Raw genomic sequence first — 19,689 nt, forward strand, 5'->3', positions numbered from 1 at the left:
GGGACACCTAAAGCTGACTTTATTTAAAACTCATTTCTAAGTTGGTGTTAAAGGACGGATGTAAAATATAAAAATATATTATTAATTGAAAATATAAAAAATATTTAAAATTTGAGTTGAGACAATTGTCCCACCTCCATCCTGTGTGGCAGGAGTTGTTCCCAAAGGATCTGTTACAAAGTAGCAAAGTTGGTGAACTAAATAAAGCACAGCTGCCCTCCTTTTGTGTTTTTCTCTTTATAAATTAACCAAGCCCCTTTGTCTTTCTCCTCCACAACCCACTAATACTGGCTAGCATACTACTCCATTGATCCCACCTTCCTTTCAGGCCTAAATCTTCAATATGTTTAAGAGCAAATTTTGGGGAATCAATGGCAGCAAGAAGCATGGATGGAACAATATTTGCAGCCGTGTTTATAGTTGCGGTGTGTTTATGGACGGGAGCTTTGGCACAATCGAGTTCGACTTGCACCAATGTGCTCATTAGCATGTCCCCATGCTTGAATTATATACAAGGAAACTCATCGACAGCTTGCAAACGTTGTGAGCTCGCAGCCCCGGTGCCTGTGCGAGGTCCTTAACGGCGGTGGCTCATCGTTGGGTATCAGTGTTAACCAGACGCAGGCAATGGCTCTACCAACAGCTTGTAATGTTAAAACTCCCCCCGCTAGCCAATGCAATGGTAAACCTAAATGAATTTTCTTTCAGTCACTCTTATTATTATTATTATTCAATATTTTTCCAAGTTCGGATTGATTGATTGATTGATTGATTTTATGTGTTTCATCCACAGCTTCTTCTCCATCTGGGGCTCCAAATTCTCCTTCAGGTACAACTTATAAGAGGAGTTTTAGGTTTAATTCTAGTTTTAGTCCCTTATAGTGTCAAATTTAAAATTTAATTATTCTACTTTGATTTGGTACAATATAACCCTTTGTTTATGTAGTAAAAATGGATAATATTGTGATCAGTTTGTTGCCTACCTTTTTACAGCTTTATAAATTTTTTCATTAATTGAACATAATTAACCAAATTTTCAAGTGACTTCTAGAATAATGATATCAATTTCAATTTTGGATAAGGATTGAATTATATTAAAATAAAATATTTAAATTTCAGCAGAGTAGGAGGACTAAAACAATAATTAGATCAAGTTTTTAACTTTGATGGACACTATTGTATGAATTCGACTAATTATTTAGTGTTATTATTATTATTTTGCATAAAGGCGGTGGTTCTAAGACGGTTCCCGCGACGGAAGTTGGCACATCAGATGGAAACTCCGCCAAGCTGTCGTTTTCACTGCTAATTTTCTTGCTTTTCATCGCATCGTCGAGCTTTTTGGCCATCTAAGCAAGCTCTTAGCCTATTCTTTGCTCCATCAGTTTTCTCTTTGTTGATTGTTATTCCGTGTGATGTTAAATTATTGGGAGGAATAATTGCATTGGTTTTGTTATTTTATTTTTCTTCAGATTTTATAGATATAACCTAAATAAAGTGGTTTAAACTAAAATCAGATTGTGATCTTTCTAATTTGAATAAGTAGATACGTGTATCAGAAATTGCAACAGCATTCCAATACATTAATATCCCAATATACAAGGAAAGAAGAAATATTGCACTCTGAACATTAACATGGCAATAAAGAAAGCATAAGCTAACTCATTCAATGGCAAACAAGCATATCAGACAGGCATCCAGCAGGAAGAAATACACTTCAACAACAGCCTCCTCAAATACTTATATCCCACTAGCACACTGAAATATACACGCATATAGTTAGCAGCAGTTGACAAATATTTTTTGAAACTAAAACAGTTGCCTAAACCAAATTTTATCCATAAAGAAATACCTTGCAAGTAGCTTGGCACATTCAACGATCTCTAAGAAAGAACACTATGAAGTATCAATACCCATTCCGACGAACAAGACTAGCATCACTTGCAACTTGCGACCGGCATAGCAACACTGCTTAATCTAAAGCTAACAACCTTAAGAAACAGAAGTGAAGATACAACCACCTTACTTCCCCCTACCCCTTCTTCTTTAAAAAACAAAAAAAGACGGTCAGAGAAAACACTTACTAAATGGAAGAAACAGTATTTTTAGGATATTTGATTGTAAAGCAGCCAATTCAGGCAGTGACAGACAAAGGAAAGAGTTTACAAGAAAAATAAAGACCATCACCAGGGTATTAGACACAAAAGAACAATGATCGGATGTAAAGGGAGTAATGATGATGAGAAGAGGCATCAAAGGAGAGGTCCAAGAAATTTGGGAAAGCAATTTACTGGAGATTCTGAAGACTACAGTACATACAACAATGCTAAAGGAAGAAAATAGTTGGAACTTAACAACACAACCGACACTATCACCAACTAACAAGTACATGATCTACTTCAAGCCTAAACGATAAGCGACAGCCATCAGTGCAATTTCATGCCAAAGGTGAGTGCCAAGAAACTTTGGTTCTCATGTAAGCTCCTTACAGATTCCAGAACAGCTCAGTAATCCTCTATTCCACCCAAGTTTACAAAAGCCACACATTACAGACATACCGTACCTGTCAATGAAAATTTATAACCGGTACCAAATTCTCACAAGAGATCAGTTCATAGAGCAAAACTACTCCTCGTAACAACACCAATGAAAGCTAACTTCACTCCTCCTGATCCATGTTAACAACCATCTTATTCAATCTATATACAATCTAAAACTAACTCCAAATTTGCCACAGCAAACCTATTTTCAAACTCCTTCACCCTTTTCAGTCATCTGTTTTGTCAAGATTCAGAATGCGACGCAGCGTCTTAGTCGCAGAATCAACATTATTAAAAAGTTCCACAAAAGAAGGGCTAAGCTCCCTAGTAGAGATGAAGGTGCGGACTTGGCAGTTGGGTAAACATCGACAACTGGGTCAGCATCAGGTAAATCAAAGGACATTGTCCTCTTCACGCATCGGCAAAGAGCTCGGAGGTGGTGAATTGGAATATGCAGGTCCAACCCAAAGCTCAGAGTACATAAAACCTTCACCAGAGATCTCATTAAAATACTTATCCTTTCTAGGGCTTCTGTTGTCATTGATAGGAATAGCAGACTATTCCTCGTAGTATTTGAGCGTGTACCATCAGCAAAAGGAGATGGTGATTTTGGGGAAGATAGTTGTTTGGTTAAAGGGGTAGAACTATACTTGAACGGAGTTGGGAGTAATCCTGCTCCAGGTTGAAAAGTGCAACAGTTAATCCCTCTGAAATTTCTAGAAGATGAAGACCCAAACCCGGCTGGTCCATGTGGGTTCACCCTGCTACAGTATTGATTCCTATGCTCCGCCACAAGAAGAGTCTCCATATTTTGCTTAATTTTTATTATGAAACCCCCACTGATTCAATGAGTCAGCTGAATCCTTTGATAAACCAACTTCTAGCTATACTAAATCCTCGTTACAGGCTACTGGAATACGATAAAGGTGACAATTTTGAGAACAAAATCACACCCGAAACGACACCGTGACTTCGCCATCGTAGATCCAGCAAGATTCAAAGGAAAATCATGGTAATAATAACAACACACTACTCTGTTGCCGCGAATCAGGATCTTATTAAACCATAATCATCAAACTAAACGCAAAAAGAAAAGAAAAAAAAATGAGGAAAAAGCAGCAATAAAAAGGAGGGGGGGGGGGAAAGAACATGAAACCTAAACTAAGACGAAATGGAAAATTGGCAGTAGGTTTTCTCGCCGTAAACTTGTAAGTGAGAAAATTACCGGGGAAAAAAATGAAGTATGCACTTGAGAAATACCGAGTGTGAAGTGATCTGATATTGTTAGATCTGAAGACAGTTCATTTCCTTCCTTCTTCTTCTGCTGATGTCATCGAATCTTTAAAAGATAGGTTTTTTATTGGATAATATTTTTGTTTTCGAGGATTTTTCCTTTGAAATGAAAAACTCCATGAAAATGAGGGCCTGGATAGATAGAGGAAACAGAATCCCACGGCTCTTTGATGACCTGCTCACAGTTATATTTTAATAGTCTTTCATCTACTCCGTTTACTTTGATTTTTATAAAAAGTGGGCCTCGTTTTAACTGCATTTACAATTTTACACATAGTTGTTCCATCAATGTATCTGGTGAACTACAAAAATGGAGTTTTTTTTAAATCACTCTATATAACATTTTAATATTTTTAAATAATATTTATTTAATATTTATACTAATTTAAATACTCAAATATGAAATAATTTAATCAGATTATTTACTTAAAATTAAAAAATTATTAATAGTTATGTAAATCCAACAGTGTAATATGAGCCTGATCTGTAAAACCGTAATATTTAATAGACAAAATACTCGACCTGCATATTTAATATTTTAAAAAATATTATATTTTTTAAAATATCGATGTCTCAATAAATTAAATATTTTTAAACATTTCTAACAAAGAGATTGAGAATATAAGAAAGAAAAATATGAAGGTTTCCATTAAAAAAATTACTTTTAAAAATATTTTAAAAATAAAAAATAGGAATATTATTTTCAAGAAAATCTATTTATTTATTTTTCTAAAATTTAATTATGATTAAAAGATCAAATAAAATTACTAGTATATTCCCCGTCATTTACTAACGGTAATTAATGGCAACTATATAATTTCTATTTTATTATGAGAAGGTAATATTTATTCTATACTTTTTGAAGGTTTAGCAACTAAAAAATTAATTTAATACAATTTATTAATTATTTATATATCTTGACAATTCTTTCCTTTATCCGTCTCGGCTGGAATTGAAGCTTTCCTCCCCCCCCCCCTTGGTATATCAAGGAAATAGAGCTTTCAACAGAGAAAATAAAATAACATAAAATCTTCGATTATCACAATGTCAAGGTATCAACGAAGTTAAAGACTTTCCTTCGATAGCAATTCACCTAAAATAAATACCTCTTGTAGATGCAGTATTGAAGGATGATCATTTCAGTGAATGCAGCTCTAAACTTTACTTAATATTGGAAGGGCATTTTTGTTGCGTGCACATGAACATGGGATGCTGCACACGTCTGCTTCCATGTATTTAAACCTTATATATTGCCACTAAAGAAAATGTCAATCGGTTTAAATATTGTAATTTATAAAAAGAAATAAGAAATTCCGGAGAATGTGTCGACAGACAATATTGATCTATACATATATATATATATATACATATATGACTTTGCCTCCCCATAAGAAGAATAGCCCTGCTCTCTAGCCGACTTATCCCGTTGATCATATAACTGGGAGGGAACGTGTCACATTAGAGGTGAACACACGACTTCAGGCAGATAAAGCAGCTATAAAAGCTATGCGCTCTTAGACTCAATAAACAAGCCTTTACTTCAAACAAACAAAAAAAAGGCCCACTTCATATAATCATTTATGAATTCTAAAATTGAAAAATTTTAATCTCGGATTGAATGAAAGGCCCTTGGCATTGTAAATTTTACTGCTTTGTTTTCTCCAACTCAATTTCACCTGCAGATTCTAAGGGTTACAATTGCCGCTGGCGATCAAAAATAAAATATTTCAGCAAAGGCCATCTCACTACAAATTACACTTAGCAACAACTCTCCAAGCATTGGTTGCCCCTTTCATGAGCTACACATAGCTTCTACAGTAACGGGGATCAAAAAATGAGTGGAGCAAAAGAACACCCCCGACGTAGTCGGATATCACAGCCTCAGAGCTTTGAATTATCATAAGAGAATGATAGAAGAAACTATACTACACTGCCATTCACTATTGGACCCATCCACCTTTCTTCGGTTATGAAAAAAAAAAGCCTCCTTTCCAGTTATCTGTTGTAAACACGATACGTTGATCAGAACTGCACTTAGAAAACAGAACATTCCATTTGCAGAGACCACATCATTATTTCCTCCTATCAATATTCATAAGTACCCATAAATTCTCCGAGGACAGGAGACAAATAAAGGCAACGTTTCAGCAATTATAGTCTGACATTATTCAGGTGCCGCTACACTTGGATATAACTGAATTAATACTTGTCGAGCAAGACAGTTTTGGATTATAACCATTCCCTAGTTTGTGTATGAGTGCAGCTATGAATACGAGCATTCATGAACATGGAAGCATCAAGCACTATTTTCAATGCCAAGAAAGTACTCATCTTATGTTATGAGACGGAAACTACTTGGCAATCCTAAAGCATAAACTAGATGGTCCACAATTTTCAAAATCAGAAGGATGAGATGATAATACCAGTGCATTTAGTGGCTGAGAGTTTCAAAACTCGGCTATACTGGTATCTTTTCTAGACCAGGAAATCCACCTCATCTGAGCTTTCCTCATAAATTACAAAACCTGAATCTTGATACTCCTCATTACCGCTACCCTGATCACTATTATAATTGCTATCTAATGAACTCGTGAGCATTGTACCATCATAAGTATGATCACTCTGCTGGAATGGCAGGCTGAGCTCACTGTTAATATCACTATCAATCATGTGGTCTATGTCGAGGAAGCTGCAATGACAAGAAAAATAAGTCAACGCAAAATTCATTTCCCAGCAGCTTCCCATTTTCTTAGCTAAAAATGTTTATTCGATGGTTAAAAATGGTAAAAACAATATTGCAACCACTAAATAAGTAGTAAACCATACCATCCTTCTGATGGAAACTCAGCCAGCAAACAAACATCAGGTCTTACTTCCGAAACTTGCTTCAAAGGAATAAAGCTACAGGAGATACAACAGCATTAGATGTTAATAAAAGATAAACCAACGTCAGCAGTATAAAAGAACTCACAAAGGGTTTATTTACCTGGAGTTGTAAGATCTCTGATACCAGTCACCTTCAGAAGCTAAACCTTCCCTATTAGATATGTCCTATAGTTGAAAGAAGCACGGTCAAAAGTAGAATCACCAAAAAGTAAGTACAGTGAAATCATATTTACATATGAACTTCACTCACAAGATGTTTAAGAAACTTAAAATCTCCTTCAAAAACAGCTGTCAAGAACCGAGCAACTTCCATCTGTGTGAGAATTAAAAAGTCAGACAGGAGAGTGAGGTGCTTTCTGTAGGAGGAAGTGCTTCTTTAGTTCTCACCTCTCTTAGATGCATGCAGTCCCTCAATATTAAAACCTCTAGTAGATCTCCACCACTGCCATTGCCCAAATTCCTGATCAAAGAGAGAACTTCTGAGTAGTGTGTAAAAATAAGTGTTGAAAAAATAGGACTTCAAAAGAATCTTATAAGTATGGTTGACAAGGGCTGCATGGACCTCAAAAAGGTTCCAGTGATTGAGTATGACGTTGAAAAATCAACATATTTAAGTTTACGGAATCCCTGCAAGTGATAAGACCACCGTTCAGTTTAGTATAATAAAAGAGTATAATAAAAGAGGATCACCATTCTTCCAGAAAACAACATATATGTATGCAAAGTTGCATACCCACCCTTCCTAAATACTTTCAAACCATTGCCATTGAACCTTGTCAAGAAACCAATTTAGAATTTCTGATTTTATTGGGAAAAGTTGAATTTGTCCCTATTAAAAAAAATTGCTATATAAATTGAATGCAAGTAAAAAAAATCAAGAAAGGAAAAAATTAGCAAAAAGGACCTGAATAAAGTATAATGAAACCCTGTCCCCCTATCAATTTATTCATGGGATTTTAAACGTTTGACAAGATTTCATTCCATTAAGCATGCTCTTGCAATGCAAACCAAAACAGAGAAAATTTTAAACAACATTAAATGAGTGCATACCTTAACAAGTATGCGTACTTTACAATCATGCAGTTTAAAGCCTCTCAGCGACAAAGAAGAAAGATTAGGACAGTTGTTCACCAGCTCAAAACATGTTGGCGATTTCAAGCTTTCATCACCTCCTGCATTATCATAACACTTTAAGAAGACACTTCTAGCATTTAGAAAAGAAAAACTCATGAACAAACTTGGTACCTGTTTTGGAAGACTCAAAGAATAAACGCTCTATGAAGTGACAATTTGAGCTCACTGACATCAAGGTTTGCCTCAGCTCAACATGACTGCATTAAAAGGAGGGACAACAACTTAGAAGGTTGAATAGAAAAACACCAGCTACTCTGCTCAAACAATTACTATCTAAATCAGTATTGTCATCACGAACTGCACATTAGACTGTGTTAAGAACTGAAATGATTTGGATAATAACAAAGTGATTGTTCATTGTTTAACTAATGTCCATATTTTGAATTCAATTGCTCAGCTCTTTATGAATATCTGTACACTGATTTACGATCATGCACTTGGAAATCAGTCTCTCTGTGAGTTTTGTAATTTTATCAATAAATCTATATTAAGAAACAACTTTTAAGCTTTTACTGCTCATAACATCATCCAACTACAATAGCTTTCTGCAAAATCAAGTGGACAGAAAGAAAAGGGGAAAAAATAAGGAAAAACAAGATGGGTTGTGTTGGTAAGAAAGAAAAGTGCTGAACCCGCTTAAATAAGGAAACTCACAGGCCAACAATTTCCAAATCAAGTAAAGAAGGGCATGCTGCTAATGCCACACAAAGTGATGCATTATCCATCCTTTCGATATTGTAAAGATGCAACCTCCTCAAAAGAGTCCTTACAGTAGGGAAAAAGCAACTAATCAGAACAAATTGTCACACATTATCAATTCTAAACAAGTAGTTAATGCATAGAACCATACCCAGTGGCTCCATTGTCCCCACTTAATGGATACAAGCATGTCCTTGTAAGAATGGATGATTCCTTCCCTTGCCTGATCCTTTTATCATTCCATGAAAAGTTGGATACATCTACAGAGTTCCTGATGGTATAAACCAACGGTTGACTGGAACCAGGAGACCCAGTTGTTCCAGGTACTATACCGAGCTTAAGAGATCTAAATAACCATTCAAAAAATAAACAACCATATGAAAATACAAATAAACTAGATAATACTAAGCCGCGCTATTCTTTTCTGTAACAAATATAGCATAAAGGAACAGGCAAAAACAAACTTTGAGATACTAATAAGTAACATCCTAATAAATAAATTTTAAGTATATATATAGGGATCAATAGAGTTTGTTCTTAATAATTTCACAACGTAAAAGGCAATTCAAGCATTGAACATAGTCAAGGTAGGGCAATTACTACTAGAATTAAATGCTGAATTATGATAGCAAAAACAGAAAGCAAATCTTACCGGAGTGATTTTCCAGCTCGTTGGATCATGGTGGAAACAACGGCATTATTAACCTTGGGCACGACAGTAGTTAGATCAATATTGGCATAGCAGAAAGGATCCATGGCACACTTGTGAAACATCGAACACGTTGCCGCGGCGTAGCAAAGACTCTGCGAATCAAGCATCGAAAACACCTGCAATAATGATATAATAACATTAACACATCACAAAAGGGAAAAAAGAAACAAATAAATAATAAAATCAAATCCGTCGATCAGAATAGAAGCACTACCTTGATGGTAAGATCAGGAGGGAGGACCCAAGCGACGGAGTTATGAAGCGAAGCACGTTTCCGAGCAGAACGATTCGCGGCACGGAGGAGGAGGCAACCTAGGTTGTGAGCGCGATCGATTAGAAGAGCTTGATCGGCGTCGGAAGGGGAGCAATCGAGGAGGCGGTCGAAGGAAAGGTCGAGAGAAATAGGAAGGGAGGAATCGGGGAAGGAAAGGAAAGAGTGGAGGAGATGATCCATTTGAGAGAAGTGAAAAGGAAGCCTAGGGTTTTGAGAAGAAGAGGAACAAGGGCGTTTGGCCATGGAAGTGGAGGAGGAACTAGTTTGCGGAGGAGGGTGGAGGAGGGTATCCATAGCGGGTGGTGCTGGATGCGGGAAAGATGAGTTATATTGGGTGAATTTTTATTTCATTTTTATTGTACGGAAGGTTAAATTGACAGACACGTGGCGTGTACGTGGAAGGATTTCTGGGTTTTCACGATTTTCTTTGTTTCTTTTTTCATGTCGTCGATGTATGATTGTGTGTGTTTGTATTAGGCGAACCTTTAATCATTGTTTAATATAATATTTTAATGGCAAAATTGTACTTTTAGACTGTACTTGAATTTACCATAGTTTAGTATTTCTATTTTAATTTTGTTCAAATAGTTAAAATAAATAATTATTATAATTAGAAGGATAAACTATAATAATATTCATCGGATTTTTAATATTTTCTATTTTAGTTATCAAAATCAAAAAATAATATTAGAATTAATATTAATAAAAAATATTAGAATTAATATAATTAAAAACTATTTTAAATTAATACATTAATAATAATCGATGTGATATATTTACATATTTAATAGTAATTGAATCATTATATTACATGACATTTTTAATAAAATATAATATAAAATGAATTGTTTATCATTTTGTCAATTAATAAAAATAGATATATCTTATTAAAAATAATTTTTATAAAAAATCTTTTAATACACAAAATTATGAATTTGTCTCTGCTTGTTAAAAATGACATTTTAGGAAGAAAATCATTGTAACATTCTAATTAATATATAATAATAATATTATTATATTAATATAAACTATTATAAGATAATATATGTTTGAAATATTTTAAATCAATTGGTGATAAATGTTCAAATATATTTACAAACGACATGTTCAAACCCAAAACCTTAAAGTATAACAACCACACCTTTAATTGCCGGAGTCACTTGATTCGTACAATATATAACATTATTTATTTAGGCTAATTAGTTACTAATTAAATCATATCAATTTAAGTATAAAGATTAAATTGGCAATTACTTTAGTGATGAAATGATTACTGATAAAATGAAGTTTCAATTAACATTAGATATCTGATTCAGTTTTATGTTTCTTTACCAAAATATAAAATTAAATTTTATATTTAAATTTAATTAAATATAAAAAGTTAGGAAATTTAAAAAGATGCAATCAAATAATGTATTGATATTATGATCCCGCGTAGTATTTTCTCTCTCTCTTAAACTTTAAAAATACAAAGTAGAAATTATTGTTGGGAGGGTTCTATTGTCTTGATCGAAAGCTTGAATAGAATCATTCTTTCTTTGTGCATGTCGACATTTTTTATTCTTAATATTTTTTAACATACATATAAATATATATATAAAACAGTTGAGTGACTGTTTGCATCAGTCATGGGACACTTTGCGTCTATTTGTTTATTTTTAAAAAAATTATTGTATTGATTAATCAATTATTTAAATTGTTTTGGATATTATAATAACAACCTATCTGAATTAATTGTTATTTTTAATCTGCATTATTTTATGTCATACCGTCACCGGCTCATCATTATTCATGTATATTTTGTAATTTTTTACCACAATTTTAGATAAGGGTATTTAAATCCGGATACCTATTTTCTTGAATACTTGAAGTATCGATATAGAGAAAGTATGATACCAAGAAGTCGACCTATGATCAGGCCCAGAATGTTTGGGTATTCGTTAGTTTGGATATCCGTAAAATTTGAGTACTCGTTAATTCAAGTAATATGGTATCCGGGTTTTTTATATAAAAATAAATTGATTATTAGATTGTAAAGCTTTGAACTTATTAGTTTCTTTATAGATTAAAGATTTTACATGTTCTTGGGGATATAATGACTAAGATTGATTGCAGTAAGCATATTTCAAATGTGAATACGAATGGCTTGATAGATAAAAGGAAACAAAAGGAGAAGTAATTGTGCATAACATTGCAGTGTCCCAGTTGTTAATGCTCAACAGCATTTCGAGAATGAAATGGCCAAGTGTCACATGTCTTCTATTTTTTATACAAGGAAGCTACTTAGCCTTTAATGTTCTCTTTATTGAACAACTTCATTTTTCCATGGTTAACATGTTCAATTTTCACTTCCTTCTACAGTTCTACTCTATCATTTCTTTCTGTCCTAACTCCTAACAAATTTAGGGACTTGTCTTTCCATGATCGTATTAAGATCGAGTTGTTTCGGGAGTTTTATTTTAGAAGGGTGGTTTCCCAAAATTAGCAACTTGAAGCCATTGCCTCTTACATTTGTTCTCTCACTTCATGCATTTTCTGGGGGTGGGGGGGAATTAATCTGTGGAGTGGATGTGACCGAATGGCAATTCATTGTCCCTCTCTAATCATCCAGGAGGCTGCCCATAATTCTGAATAATGCTCGAAGCTTTATAATATTTAATATCTAAAGAAACCAATATGTAATTTTTTTATCGAAAATTAAATTAAATTAAAAAAACAGAGTATTGGGTCGATGGCACCCGGTTAAAAGATTTTTGTGACCCAAGCCCAACTCGGAAATCTAAGAAAAATAGCGGGTTGAGTATCCGATCTGTAAAATCAGATATTTTTATTATAAATATTCAGTATTTTTAACTGGATCGACGTGTCGACAGATCGGGTACCCAACCCGTTATTTTTAAGGGTGTTAAAACCTTGGACATTCGGTTTTCATCTAAATTATAATATATAAATAAAATTATATAAAGTTGTTTAAAAATATAAAGTTAATTTCTTTTTTAAGGGCATCAAAACCCTTTTAACCGTTAAATCATTTATTTTCATTCATATTATATATATAATTTATATATTTTTTTCTTTTAGAAATTTTGGGGTGTTTCGTCATATATTGACTCCGTCAATGTCCAAGGCGTGCATCCTCTTCTCGGACAGCATACGCTTTATCAAACCAGGCAGCTGCTGAAACAAATGAGAACCAAATGACAGCCTCCATACAAGCTTGATTAAGCCATCCGCGATCATATTACACTCACGAGGCACAAACTAAAACAATAACCTCCACTCCCGTCTAAGTATTTCAACAATGTGCATAACAATGAGAGAAAGACATTCCATATCCACACCTCAAACAAGGAGCAAAAGAGCATACTTCATTTTCAACGATAACATCCCTCACCCCCCGATTTCATGACATCGACAGTCCTTCGAATACTCTCCACAACTTTGCATCAAAAATTGAACAAATCCCAATCGTTTTTGTGAAGCCCACAATCAATATAGGGTGATTACACTTAACTATTTGACAATGAATTTTCAATCATCTCTTCAACTATGTCAACTGACTTAACTTGATTCGTGTCGTCATTCAAATAGTTTAATCTATTCTATTTTGACATTAATGATAAATAATGAATTTATAATTGAAGCCATGGCAACTAGAGTTTACAATCCGATAACAATTAACCTAGATCTCATTTTTCATTTTATTTACAAGTGCAATTTTCATATTAGAAGATATATAAATGAACCAACCTAGATTGATATATCTGTTTACACAATAGGTATACCGATATAGTCATTAAAATACATATACCATTATACCAATATTTATATGGACATAAACAATTGCGACTGTATGTTAATATATACCAAATGATATAAATATATATTAAAATGAAATAGGATTTCCAAGGCCGGTCTATTTGCTGTTGCCACCGGACCCAGCCAAGCGCCTCCACCAACCTTCGAGATAAGTGAAACTACTAAAACATCAGAATGTTTTGCTTAAAGACATAAGATGCAATAATGTGGACATAAGTAAGTTCTGTCAGTCAAACATTTCTCAAGTATTTTACAATGTTACATCATAGCATAGAACATCAATATAAATGATAACTAAGTTTCCTTCGGAACATGCATCAGCCTAAGCATGTCCTCTGAACCCCCAGAAACATTCTCTTCTGCAAGTAGTGACTGTAAGTCGCTACCATTAGCCAAGCTATTGAACTCAACTGCTTTTGATGGAAGCGTTGGGTAACGGCGTTGGCAAAATGTCATCAATCTTTTGATCGATTGCAAGTATTTGCGAGTTGTCTCATCATTCATTATGTGTGCAACACTGTTGGTGTAGATCTTCTCACGGGCTGAACGTTCATGGATGCCAACCATAGTCACACCAATTGGCCAGGGTGCATTGCCTATAGCCAACTTGATATATTGGTCCATTGCAGCTAGGTAGTCCCGCTTCATGCAGCACTCAACCACCACCAACAAAGCTTGACGGATATCATCTGGAAGAATCTGCAATTACAACACAAGAAGCTAAATATTGGGTCTCAGAAATGCAAAGTTATTCGAGCAAAGCCATAAACATACACATGTAAATGTAGACGTATGTGCTCAAAGAGAGGATACCATATCATTTAGTTCATTCAGAAAGAAGGGAACACTTATCTGTTACCAAGTTAACTAAGGTGCGTCCACAATCACTATATCAGTTACCAAGCTAGCTAAGGTGGTGCATCTGAAATTTAACAATCCGCACAGCACTTTCCCTAGTTTTCATTGCCCTAAAAGCTAGAGTATAGTTCACATGGAAAAATAGAATTATCCCAGGTTGCTGAAATAAATGAACTTCCCAATCATTATATTCAGTGCTAAAACCACAAAGAACTTGAATGCTCAGCATAAACCAATTTCAGGCAATTACTAGAGATTTACAGTAAGTGAGTAACTTCATAACATCAAGCACAGTATCAGAGAAAAACTTGTGGCATCATACTCGAGCAGTATGTAAACAGAGGCTCCATTAAGCTACAAGTTTACTTAGTCACTTCCATTTATAATCAACAAGGCTCAGATCCCCTGAACAATTCTTCATAAGGAATTAATTAGAAAACTCATAACTCTCTTAAGTATAGGCTTAGCCTATATTCAGAGAACGAAGAAAAAGAAAGAAACATCACAGATTATCTACATGATATGGTGTTGCTAGATTCCAATTATTATCTTTCTTTCTTCCAAGTCCCTTCCCCTAGCAGCTATTTTGAATGTTCAAAGGTAATAAATCTAAAAATAATGGATGGAAAAGTAGCATTAAGGAATACCTACAGAAAAATAATTTATCAAGAAAATACTTATATGATCCTAAGGAAAATACGAGGATGAATTTTATAACCCTTAGCTTATATATGCAAACAAATATTCAGATGCCATTTACAACTTTGATAACAAGAATAACAACTAAAAGTCATGTACCTCTAATCCTTCTATCATCATCTAATTCTCATTGATTCCAATTTCATTTCAAGTAAAAGCTTGGTTATTTTAGATTGAAACCCTATTCCTATCTACTGCCTAACTCGATAACATAGGGGAAAAAAGAAAGATCAGAACTGAAAACAATGCTAATCTTTAAATCAGGAAAAATGGTATTACCTTCTTCCTGCAAAACTTGAACAATGGAATCAAATATCGAGCGCACTGCTTAAATGTGGCGACCATGGCCTTGCCTTTTGCCGTCCTCTTCTCAGCCTCACCCATCTCATCCAGCTCCTGATTCCACTCATTCAACAACTTCTTGAAAAACACCAGAATCTTGTCTTCACCACACAACTCATCGAAGTTTGCTTTCATTCTTTTCAAGTCCTTATCCATATCGACTCCACTTGATCCACCATCACCACTCAACTCGTCTTCTCCACCGCCTCCTTCCCTGTCCTCTCCTCCGCCCCCTTCTTCCCTATCCTTCCTCTTCCTATCACCCACGATCCCCGTCTTCTGCCGCTTCCGCAGCTCCGCTATGTCTCTCAAGAAGTCGTTTGTTTGACCCTCAATCATATCGCTATCAACCTCGAAAAGCCCGGCTTTCAGGACGTACTTCAACCTGTCGAGCCGAGCCGCGTCATCTTCGCCGAAGAGAGTGATGGGCTGTTTGAGGAAACGAAGGCGGCGAATTACTTCTTGCTTCGGAAGATCTAGGTTGTCGATGTTTTGCTCATCGGTGAGGGATTTGGAGGAACCGGCGGTGGAAGCTGCAGTGGTGGATACAGTACTAGAAGTGGATATTTTCGATTTAGCGGAAGCGTCGTTCGCGGCGGAGGAAGATGTGTTGGATTGACGGCGAGATTTAGCTTCGACTTCGCGTTTTTCTTGCTCGCGAAGGTTCTGGATCTGCTTTTGCTCAATCTCGGAGCGCTTAAACACGCGCTTCCCGCCGGTTTGCTGAGCTAGGCTTTGCCGCTTCTTGAGAAGTTCTTCTTTGAGAAGATCCATCTAGGGCTTAGATATGGTTATTCTCCGAAGCCTTATCTGACTTCCGTCAAATATAAAGGATATCGGGGCGCCGTTTTTTATTTCTTCGCGTTTGTTGACTAAAAAATTATAAAAATCCAATTATCATTTATATTTAATTATCTATATCTATACTTATAATATTTATGAATTATGATGGAATTGGAGTTATTGTTTAAGAAAGTTAATTTAATTAAAAAAATCCTTATATATTTACATGTCTTTTATTTTTTAAAATTAAAAATAAATTATATTTTTAAAAAATATTGTATAAAACATGTACATAACAAAATATCGGTAATACAAATATATCAAGACAGTAGCAAAAACATGTGACACTATAACAAAAAGGCATATAAAGATATACATTGATACAAAAATAGGAGTATAGGTCTCTGATGTCAAGTCTGCTAACCTATGGTCTGCTACTATCTAAAAAAAATTAAAATTTACATAATGAGCTAAAAAGCTCAATGTGCCCCTTACGGTGTATAAAAACATACTGATAAAATACTTCAGTAAAAATCAATTTATAAAACATGTTTTAAAAATATGACCACTACCCCTATCCAATCACTAGAATATGTAGGTTCCCCATAATCATACACCCATTTGTACACCCAGTAAGGGCCTTATACATATAGGATAAGAACCTGCGGTAAGGACTTACTCTGTGCACAAAGCAAAGGAGCTTGCGGTAAGGTCTTTCAAGTTATAGACTAAGCTTGATATACTTCTTCCAATAATACCCCCAATGATAGTAATAAACATGTATGAATTCGAGTGAAAATGGTAGTTTAATCAATTAAAACATAAAAATATTCCATAATCAGAAATCATATGCAAAATACAATAATCAGATATCATATCAGAAATATATGGTAAATCATATATCATATAAACAATATTCAGGAAACCAAGTATAATGTCATAAAAATATTCAGTGTCATCAAAATTCTAAAACATTCAGATAAATAGTTTAAAACAATAATGTAACACCATCAGAAAACACACATGTATCAGTCTGAGTAGTCTGATAAGGAAGTCTACTATTGGGTTTGTCGATCACGATCAGCGGCAGCGCTATATTCTATAAATTGAAAAATCTATATTGATTTCTAATATGAATAATAATAACATATATTTAAATAATTTACAAAAACCTATGAGCAACTCTCGAAGAACGCTGAACGAGTGGATCTAACGGATGGAAAACACTGAATCTCATTGACCCTTAGTCGGGAGAAACGCGAGCACCTTTATATAAATATATACTCGTATCAATTCCATAATCAAATCTCAAATAAATAAGCAAAAATTCTAAAAATACTAAGCATTTTTGGATTAACGGGCTCGATTTGGAGCTTTCGGATAATAATTTGGCAAAACGAATAGCAAAATCGAGCTCAAGACGTTGAAAAACGTCAAGATAGAAGTTTTCAAAAAATGTCAACAACGGTCGGTCAATGGTCAACGGTCACGACTAACCCGTTCGATTCAAGTCTGGTCGGTTTGGGCAGGCAGGTCGGATCGGATCGGGTCGACCCAATTTCTAGAAACCCACAGGCGATGGGACTTCCCCACGTAGCAGCGACGCGTGTTGGGCCTTATGGGGTTGGAAAAGTTGCGAAAAAAATCCTATATGCATTGTAAGGGGTTTTGAGACAATGATCAAGCTCAGTTCACAACGGTGAACGACGGAGAGCTCAATTCGATAACATCAGGAATTGCTTTCACTCACCCCTCCACACGCTGGTGACGATAACAATGAGACAACCACCGTTGAACTCAGGACGATATAAAAACATCATGGTATGGGCGGTGTCGATCACAAAGTAACGTCGAAAGTTAAATGACTATCAAAGTTTATTGTCTAAAAATGGAAAGTTTGAAGAGAGAGAGATGAGTTTTCGGAAATGGAAACCGGTGAATTTGGGGTTTTAAACTCAACCAAAAAAAGGTAAATTACATTTAGGTCCTTAAGATTTGGTTACTTTTTGATTTGGGTATAAATTTAACTAAAATTTTATTTTGGTCCCCAAATTTAACTAAAATTTCAATTTAATCCTAATTTTTTTTAAAATAGACCCTAATTTGTGGTGTGACACTCTTTTATAAACATCCAATTCAAACATAAACATCTTTTTGTGTAATATTGCCAATTTTACTTTCAAACTTTATAAGTATATAATGTTACACAACATATCTACTAGATAAAGTAAGGTAAGCATGTTTTGTCAATGTTTAACATAAGTTAAAGGTTTTTTATATAAAGTAAACGCTCAATTATCATATTATTATCAAATTATCTATAGAAATGCATTTTATTTCATCATAGCAGAAAGATCAACTAATTCATGTAGTAAATAAAATAGAGCTCGAATTTTAGGATGAAGATATGGGCCATAAAAATAGTAGACAATTAAATCAGGAATTGGTTATTGTAGTGTTAAAAAGTATTTAGCAAAAATTATTAAATTGATTCAATAATAAAAGGGAATATTATTCTTTTTAGAGGTCATGAGTTCAAATAAGGATATTTGCAGAGTGTGTATGCACTATCAATAGTTTAAGAAAATTCTAAACATATACCACTTTATAATCTCCTCAAACTATTAATTATAATATTAATTTTATTTTTAATTAAATGTAATTACTTTCAAATAATATTAAATTCTTATTTTATTAATATTATAATTGTTTAATTAAATTTAATTTTTATTAATATGGAAAGCATTAAGACAGTTGTGCCAAAACAACGTCGTTTTAGGTTTTATGACCATTTAAACATTTGTGCTAAAACGATGCCGTTTTGGTGAGGTAACCACGTCAGCAGCTTCACGACGCACGACGATAGTTTTTATTTATTTATTTAACAAGCATCTTGGTTCGGCTTCAGTCATCACAGCTGAACTATAGGGAATTATTGAATGATTGAAGATAGCATAAAATTATGGGTTTGAGCAGTGTTTTGAAAATCGGACCGGACCGGCCGGTTCAACTGGAAACCGTTGCCTAGTCCGGTTCAATCTACACCGGTTGAACCGCTACTGGTGAACCAGTCAAAACTGCTGAACCGTTCAAACCGGACCGGCTGAAAACCGGAAAAAATGAAAAAAAAACCCGCCAATTTTGTTTTTTTTTAAAAAAAATTAAACCAAACGACGTCGTTTGTTAAACGAGCCAAGTCGAACTCGAGTATTGTTGAGCTCGACTCGAACTTGAAAACTTTAAAAAGTAAGCTCAACTCGACTCAAACTCACAAGCTAAAAATTATCAAGTTCAACTCGAACTCGAAATATAATCTTGAAACTTGAACTCGAAAAGGCTTGAACTCAAAAAAAAATTAGAAGCTCGATTGAAGCCTAAAATTCGAGCTTGATTGAAGTGAAAGAATAGTTCACTCAATGCTCACCAAAAGGCTCCATGATTTTGAATGTCAAATTACCTCTATTATTTATAGAAGTTAATTGGGATGCTCTTCTATGTTTCTTAGACATGTAAGATTGTTTTGTTCTCATATTTTTACTCTTTAGACTTTTGGGATGCTCTTCTATGTTTCTTAGCCATGTGAGATTGTTTTTTTTAAAAAAAAAATTAAACCAAACAATATCATTTTGTTATGGTTTTTTTAGCCCCTA

The 19,689-nt window shown here is 34.4% G+C and overlaps 2 protein-coding genes, 1 long non-coding RNA gene and 1 pseudogene across 6 annotated transcripts; 1 reads left to right on the plus strand and 3 right to left on the minus strand.

Annotated features, from left to right (window-relative positions):
• The first annotated feature begins 334 nt into the window (after window positions 1–334).
• On the plus strand, window positions 335–1,381 carry LOC120194008 (annotated as a pseudogene).
• A 223-nt stretch (window positions 1,382–1,604) lies between these two features.
• On the minus strand, window positions 1,605–3,980 carry LOC120194060. The gene is made up of 3 exons (XR_005522933.1): window positions 3,766–3,980; window positions 1,853–3,617; window positions 1,605–1,758 (listed from the first exon to the last, which is right to left on the minus strand). It is a non-coding gene; the product is annotated as an uncharacterized LOC120194060 (long non-coding RNA).
• A 1,467-nt stretch (window positions 3,981–5,447) lies between these two features.
• On the minus strand, window positions 5,448–9,860 carry LOC120194031 (F-box protein SKIP17-like). 4 transcript variants are annotated; one of them, XR_005522929.1, is made up of 13 exons: window positions 9,479–9,860; window positions 9,205–9,380; window positions 8,704–8,898; window positions 8,508–8,618; window positions 7,965–8,053; window positions 7,770–7,891; window positions 7,282–7,346; window positions 7,107–7,179; window positions 6,970–7,032; window positions 6,820–6,884; window positions 6,660–6,734; window positions 6,257–6,522; window positions 5,448–5,832 (listed from the first exon to the last, which is right to left on the minus strand). XR_005522929.1 is itself a non-coding variant. In XM_039196433.1 (12 exons), exons 1-12 carry the CDS (start codon window positions 9,830–9,832, stop codon window positions 6,309–6,311), a joined length of 1,602 nt encoding a protein of 533 aa, XP_039052364.1. In that variant the 5' UTR covers window positions 9,833–9,860; the 3' UTR covers window positions 6,256–6,308. The 4 variants fall into 4 exon arrangements, 2 of the variants coding, with proteins under 2 accessions (XP_039052364.1, XP_039052377.1); XR_005522930.1 differs by lacking the exon at window positions 5,448–5,832 and adding an exon at window positions 5,925–6,075; XM_039196433.1 differs by lacking the exon at window positions 5,448–5,832 and having other exon boundaries at window positions 6,256–6,522.
• Window positions 9,861–13,564: 3,704 nt separating this feature from the next.
• Window positions 13,565–16,141, minus strand: LOC120194050 (pre-mRNA-splicing factor 18-like). The gene is made up of 2 exons (XM_039196457.1): window positions 15,194–16,141; window positions 13,565–14,056 (listed from the first exon to the last, which is right to left on the minus strand). The coding sequence occupies exons 1-2, from the start codon at window positions 16,028–16,030 to the stop codon at window positions 13,652–13,654; spliced, it is 1,242 nt and encodes a 413-aa protein (XP_039052388.1). The 5' UTR covers window positions 16,031–16,141; the 3' UTR covers window positions 13,565–13,651.
• Between the last annotated feature and the right edge of the window lie 3,548 nt (window positions 16,142–19,689).

The sequence above is a fragment of the Hibiscus syriacus genome, unplaced genomic scaffold, assembly GCF_006381635.1.
Source record: "Hibiscus syriacus cultivar Baekdansim isolate YM2019G1 unplaced genomic scaffold, ASM638163v2 tig00004360_pilon, whole genome shotgun sequence".
In the NCBI taxonomy this organism is placed as follows: Eukaryota; Viridiplantae; Streptophyta; class Magnoliopsida; order Malvales; family Malvaceae; genus Hibiscus; species Hibiscus syriacus.

What these genes read in the sequence shown, in the direction of transcription:
- LOC120194031 (XM_039196433.1), bottom strand. Translation starts at nt 9,832, where the DNA reads ATGGATACCCTCCTCCACCCTCCTCCGCAAACTAGTTCCTCCTCCACT. An exon ending in GATTTGGAAATTGTTGGCCT is followed by an intron (nt 8,054 to 8,507) that starts GTGAGTTTCCTT and finishes CTCCTTTTAATG; the next exon opens with CAGTCATGTTGAGCTGAGGC. An exon ending in CAGAGATCTTACAACTCCAG is followed by an intron (nt 6,735 to 6,819) that starts GTAAATAAACCC and finishes TATCTCCTGTAG; the next exon opens with CTTTATTCCTTTGAAGCAAG.
- LOC120194050 (XM_039196457.1), bottom strand. Translation starts at nt 16,030, where the DNA reads ATGGATCTTCTCAAAGAAGAACTTCTCAAGAAGCGGCAAAGCCTAGCT. An exon ending in TCAAGTTTTGCAGGAAGAAG is followed by an intron (nt 14,057 to 15,193) that starts GTAATACCATTT and finishes TTGTAATTGCAG; the next exon opens with ATTCTTCCAGATGATATCCG.